Source organism: Lepidothrix coronata, unplaced genomic scaffold (assembly GCF_001604755.1).
Source record: "Lepidothrix coronata isolate B3197 unplaced genomic scaffold, Lepidothrix_coronata-1.0 Scaffold20, whole genome shotgun sequence".
Lineage (NCBI taxonomy): Eukaryota > Metazoa > Chordata > Aves > Passeriformes > Pipridae > Lepidothrix > Lepidothrix coronata.
In genome coordinates this window covers 7,735,343-7,741,468 of record NW_016690200.1, presented here as the reverse complement: position 1 = coordinate 7,741,468, position 6,126 = coordinate 7,735,343, and the positions used below count along the sequence as shown (strand labels likewise).

Sequence of the window (6,126 nt, the reverse complement as noted above, 5' to 3'; positions counted from 1 at the left end):
CCCAGGGGCACAAGCCCTGCCCTGCTCCTGCTGCCACACTCTTCCTCAGCCAGCCCAGCAGCCATTGGCCCTCTTGCCCCCCTGGCCACACTCGGGCTCCTCTTCAGCTCCCTGCCCAGCCCAACTCCCAGCTCCCTTCCTGCCTGGCTGCTCTCCAGCCCCTCTGGCCCCAGAAGAAACCCCACTGACTGCAGGGAAGAACAGGACACAGAGACCTCAAACACGGGAGAGTTTCCTTCAGGTCAAACATGAGCCACGTCCGTGGGATGGTTTGTGAAACCTGACTTTGCTTTTCCAGCTCCGAAGAGGCAAAAAATAACTGAAAACGTACTGAACGTGCAAGTCACACTTGATTTTTAAAACAAATGGAAGCCCTGCCAGCACAGCTTGGCCTAAAGGCAGGAATTGCTTTTACAGAGCTCCACATCAGCCTCGGCGGAGAATCCACACGCCTGCACGTGGCTTGCACAGGAGCCTTTAAAAGCTCCCACAAAAGGCAGTGACTGCACTAAATGTTCCCCCCCATAGGAAAAATTATCTAAGGAAATATTGAAAGCAAAAGGGAGATTCAGACTCTACGGAGGGAGGTAATTTTGCCTCTCCTTTTAAACCGAAAAAGGAGATTTAGCAAGAAATTCTGCGAGAAGTTTGGTGGGTTTGAACCTCTCAACACGTTGGGTGTGCAATGGAAACATAAACAAGAGATAAAAACATCTACAAAGCCCTTGGTTATAGACACCAAAAAAAAATAAAATTGAAATATGAGGATTAGAACCATGGGTGATTCCTTAAAATTCTCCTTGAATGGGAAAAAACCCAATTGGATCAGCCCTGCCCGCTCCTTAATGGATTGTGAGGGCTGGGAGCCAGCCTGGAATGACAACTAATTGGTTTATACTAATTAATAACAACATCCAGTGGCCATCAAAGCATGGAGCCATCACCACTGGGGAGACACTCAGATTCTGGGACCATCCTTCTTCTTAATAAATGCTAATTTGACAGGAAGAAAACATGCCAAAGCTCCCAGGGATGACTCCTTGGAAAGTCACAATCCAGTGATTTCAACTTCATGTGTGGGATACCTGGGAAAATCAGCTCCAGCAAGTCATTATCCTGCAAAACAGCTGCACACTCTGACTTTTGAAGGAGTTTTTTTCATGGATTTTTCAGTGTTTGGAGCTTGGCCAGAAAACCCTCACGTGCGTCATCTACACCACACTGAGATGAGGAACAACATCACAGGGATGCTTGAGAGGGAAAATCCCACTCAGAGGGGGAAGATTGAAGCAATTTGCATAATTTTGGAGACAGGGCAGTGGAGTTTTAAGGCCAGTGTTGGCAGTGACCACTGGAAAGATTTAGATTTATCACCTCAACATGAACTGTACAAGAATAGGCTGGAAGAGGGTTCTTGTAGCCTCATTTAGGATTGAGTCAAACAATTACAGCCTGGAATTGAATGCAGAATAATTCAGAGACAAATTAGTTTCATGGTTTTTCAGTCACTCTGCAAACAGGTTTACCCAATTTTACATTCAAGGATGGCAGAATGGAAAATGAGCCCAGCAAAATGCAATATTTCCAGAGGAAATATTTTCTAAAGGATAATCTTTACAGGAACGGGCTGAGGACAGGATGGCAGAGGGTGCTACAAAACCTCTTATCTCCAAACTAATTCAGTTCCAAACATGTGCTGATAGTCATCCCCAAGCAGCTTTATCAGCCTGTGCAGCGGGGGCTGATAAATTCTCGAGTCGTGTTCAAATCACAGCGGCGGCTCCGGCTGGAGGAGCTTCAGAAAGATCCTCAGGATAGCAAAGAGTGGGATGGTTGAACCACAAGCCCCTCCAGGAATGCCACAAGGCAGGGAAAAGCCGGGAGAGAAGTGCCAGGTTCACTCACTCCCTGCTCCCCACACTTCCATCCCACCCAGGGGGTGACGAGGCCAAAGACTTCAGGCTCCTTCTGTCGATGCAGAAACAGCCTTTTTATTTCTTGTCTCCATAAAATTAGTGTAGGGAGCTATTTGGGATGATTTGGTGCAAAGAAGCAGCGTTTTTTTCTTCTCTTCCACAAAATTACCCTTCTGCAATGTGGGGAACAAGCAGAACTTGCTTGTTGTGACCAAAAATAATTCCAGTTCAAAGCGATCCCCGTCCACCACGAGAAACAAATTCTAGGAACTGGAGGAGAAAATTCCAAGCCATTCTGACTCTTCAACCCCTAATGAACTTTAAGGATATATATTGAGATTATAGGATATATTTTCCTGGCTACAAATGAAGCCAGAATCCATATTATTGCATTAAGGATCCCCAAAAAATTTCTGAGGTTTACAATGTCCACGGTCCATCCCAAACCTGCTATGCCCAGACAGGCACAGATTTAGTGACTATTAATCCATGAAAAATCCTGGAAACTCCCCAAAATAATAACAGCAAGAACAGTTATTACTATTATTCTATGTAGCCATAAGATACCTGTTTTTTACAACTATAAACTGGGATAAACCTTAAAAGTGATCAGATAAACCTCGGGAGCTGTGAGCTGCTTCCTTAGAACTCTGCAGGTTTTATCCATCCCTGAAGAGATGATTTTACAGATCAGAGGGAATAATTAAGGATTATAATAATAATAATTAATATTGATATTACTAAATAATAATAATTAAGGGTTAAAAGAGCTTGAAACAAACAACAGCAAGAGTCAGTTCTTTCGTTTCAGTTCCAGGCAACACGTAAAATCCCGAATTCTGGGGTGGGATTCCACACTGTCCTGTTATGCCTGGAACTGGGATGAGAACTGTGGTTGTTGCTGTTAGCACTGCTCCACACCAGAGCCCAAAAAAAGCTGTTTCAAAAGACACTTCTTGTATAAATCCTTGACCCTCAGAGCCAGATCCCTCCCATTCCTCGTATGGGAGGGAGCCCTGGAGCTGCCGCGGTGTCACATCAGCCACCAACACCCTGCACTCAGGAGGCAGTAGGTCCCACCTCTGCTCCTCCTGGGAGCTGGGAATGTGTGTTTAGTCCCATTACACAGCTCTGTGACTGGCAGGAGTCCCCAGAACTTCTAAGGGAGGAACATGGAAATCTTTCTCCCCAATATCCCACCTATCCCGGGCAGCGGGAAGTGATTTCCCATTGACCTGGCACTTCAGGCCCTTGTCCCCAGTCCCTCTCCAGCTCTCCTGGAGCCCCTTTAGGCCCTGCAAGGGGCTCTCAGCTCTCCCTGGAGCCTTCTCTTCTCCAGGTGAACCCCCCCAGCTCTCCCAGCCTGGCTCCAGAATCATGGAATCCCAGGATTGCTTGGGTGGGAAAGGACCTTAAAAACCTCCAGTGCCACCTCTGCCATGGGCAGGGACACCTTCCACTAGCCCAGGTTGCTCCAACCCAGCCTTGGACACTTCCAGGGATCCAGGGGCAGCCACAGCTTCTCTGGGAAATCCATTCCAGCCCCTCCCCACCCTCCCAGACAACAATTCCTTCCCAATATCCCACCTAACCCTGCCCTCTGGCACTGGGAAGCCATTCCCTGTGTCCTGTCCCTCCAGGCCTTGTCCCCAGTCCCTCTCCAGCTCTCCTGGAGCCCCTTTAGGCTCTGGAAGGGGCTCCAAGGTCTCCCTGGATCCTTCTCTTCTCCAGGTGAGCACCCCCAGCTCTCCCAGCCTGGCTCCAGAGCAGAGGGGCTCCAGCCCTCAGAGCAGCTCCGGGGCCTCCTCTGGACTCTCTCCAGCAGCTCCACGTCCCTCCTCACTGGACACAGAGCCAGGTCCTGGCTAGACATGGCCAGTCAGGGATGTGCTGACAGGTCCCTCAGCCCTTACCTGCAGCAGAGGCCTCTGCACCCCCAGGACCTTCATGGTGTCCGCGTTGGCCAAGATCTTGAGCGGGTCCGACGCCTTGGTGACGCCTTCGATCTCCTTGTTGATCTCAGCCAGGACCTGGTTGAGGAAGATGTTCTTGATGTACATGGTGAGGAACTCCCTGAGGGGGCACTGCTTGGCTGGGCCAAGCTCCATGGCAAACTCGATCTCCTGGATAAACCTGGAAAAGAGAAGGGGAACAGTGAATCACAACCAAACCATGGAGGGACTTTAAACGTGTCAGCGGGGCCTCTGCCACTCCTGCACCTCAAATCCAAGCACCAGCTGGGAGGGAATGACTGTGGGCCGTGCCAGCATGAGGAAAAAAGTCCACAAGGTGAGACAAAGACTCGACTGCTGGAGGAGAACAGATAAAATGAGGGAAAATCCACATCCCGAGCACAATTTGCGATGATTTGTTCAAAAAATGTTGACTCAACTGCTGGAGGAGAACAGATAAAACGAGGGAAAATCCATACCCCAGGCACCACTTGTGATTATTTCTTCAAAAACCATGGACTGCTCTGTTTGACACCTACTGGAATGATGTTTTTCTAAAATTAAAGCCCTCCCAGAAACAATTTTGGATGCCAGGAATCCCTTGGAAAAGGCAAATTTCCTCCCGAGGTTGGTCACTCCATTCCCACAGGCGGGTTCCTCATCTCTAAACTGAACAACAGAACATTCCAGCTGGAAATCACATGGGGAAAAACAAGCAATGCATATGGATTATCCTCTTCTCAAGCTGCATTATGCATGCCTGTATTATGGTGTATTTTTATCATCCTCCATTGTTTCATCCAAGGATCCCGTTCCCGCTCACACAGACGATCCCGGGAATATTTTAACACCAAATGTTTGCCATCTCCCGCAAAAATCTCTCGATTTCTGCGGTGCCACCTGCTTAACACTTCCAGAAATTACCTCTTTAGTTTCTTCAACTGCATCTGAGGCAAAGAAATAATCTTCCTTTTTAAGTTTTAAATAATCAAAATAATTAGGGATTGAGCGTCGGGAGCCAGGACGGATCGAGACTCGCTGTCCAAAGTTGTGCCCGGGGAGGTTTAGGTTGGATAGCAGGGAAAATTCCTTCAGTGGAAGGTGAAGTGGTGGAGCCACAATCCCTGAAGGTGCTAAAAACCACACGGATGTGGCACTTGGGGACCGTTTCCCCAAATATTTCAACGAGATTTTCTTAATTGTCTGTGATTTTCTCCCTCCCCTTCCCACGCTCCAGAGGAGGCAGCTTCCCATCAGAGCCCTGACTGAGGAGCTCCTGCCAGTTTTCATGGCATGATTTCCTTCAAATCCAAGCCACTTGCTCCCTAAATCCTCTGCCCTGGTGACTCCAGCAGTCTGGAATGACATTTGATTCCACGGGGGATCCACCTGCAGCTCAGCTGGAAGACGGCTTCTCCAAAGAGAAGGGAACACAAAGTTCTGGCAGCTTTGTTCCCCGGATTTCACAGACCAAGAATGGGAATTGTCATATATAAATGAAGTATAAATATAAATATGTTCCTCAGTATAGAACAGGGAAGCAGTGGAGTCACCTGGGAAGAGAGCAGAGCCCCCCACCAGCTGATCCCTGGAATCACAGACCTGATGGCACCAGGTGGAGTGACAACCACTCATGTCCTTCAGGAAACAGTGTCAAGCTTGATGGGACGACAATAAATTAATTTACCACGACTGCCAATGAATTTGCCACCCTTTCTTCCTGAGTTTATTTACACAGTGCTTGTGACACAGAAAACCCACAGAAAAAATGGGAATTTTACCATTCCAGCTGGGGAAGGAGAGGCACAAGGGGTTGGATTTGGAAAGGAGAATCGTTCAGTGAAGTGAAGGAAAAGCTTTAAAACGCTTTTTAAAATCCAATACACGCTTAAAAACGGCTAAAACACGCAAAAATAGAAAACTTTCAGAGGGAGAATGAGCAGGCATCAACTCTGAGAGCTCAGAAGTGCTGAACTGCAGCAGCTCCTCATCCCACAAGAGCCTGAGGGTGCTTCCAAGGGTTTCCTGGACCTCAGACTAAATTGCCTGTGCAAAGATATAGGAAAGGTCAGTGCTAAAAAAAAGGTGTAATCGAGACTTTTTGTTTGTACCTGGCATTAATCCCCCATTTCAGATCCCTCCTAAAAACTTGTGCCTCAACCTCCAGGAAACTTCTCGATTAAAGTTCCGGTGGTCGATGTGTTCCAAAAAGTCTTAATGCCTTGGCACAGACAAGACAAAACAGTGGTTCACTTAAT

At 47.8% G+C, this 6,126-nt stretch overlaps 1 protein-coding gene across 1 annotated transcript in view; it reads right to left on the bottom strand.

Moving 5' to 3' along the window:
• The window catches only part of EXOC4 (exocyst complex component 4), a 303,657-nt gene that overhangs the window by 71,554 nt on the left and 225,977 nt on the right, over positions 1-6,126 (bottom strand). The window contains exon 12 of the mRNA XM_017807724.1: positions 3,830-4,049. Coding sequence (XP_017663213.1) covers positions 3,830-4,049 — 220 coding nt within the window. The remainder of the gene's footprint in view (positions 1-3,829; positions 4,050-6,126) is intronic.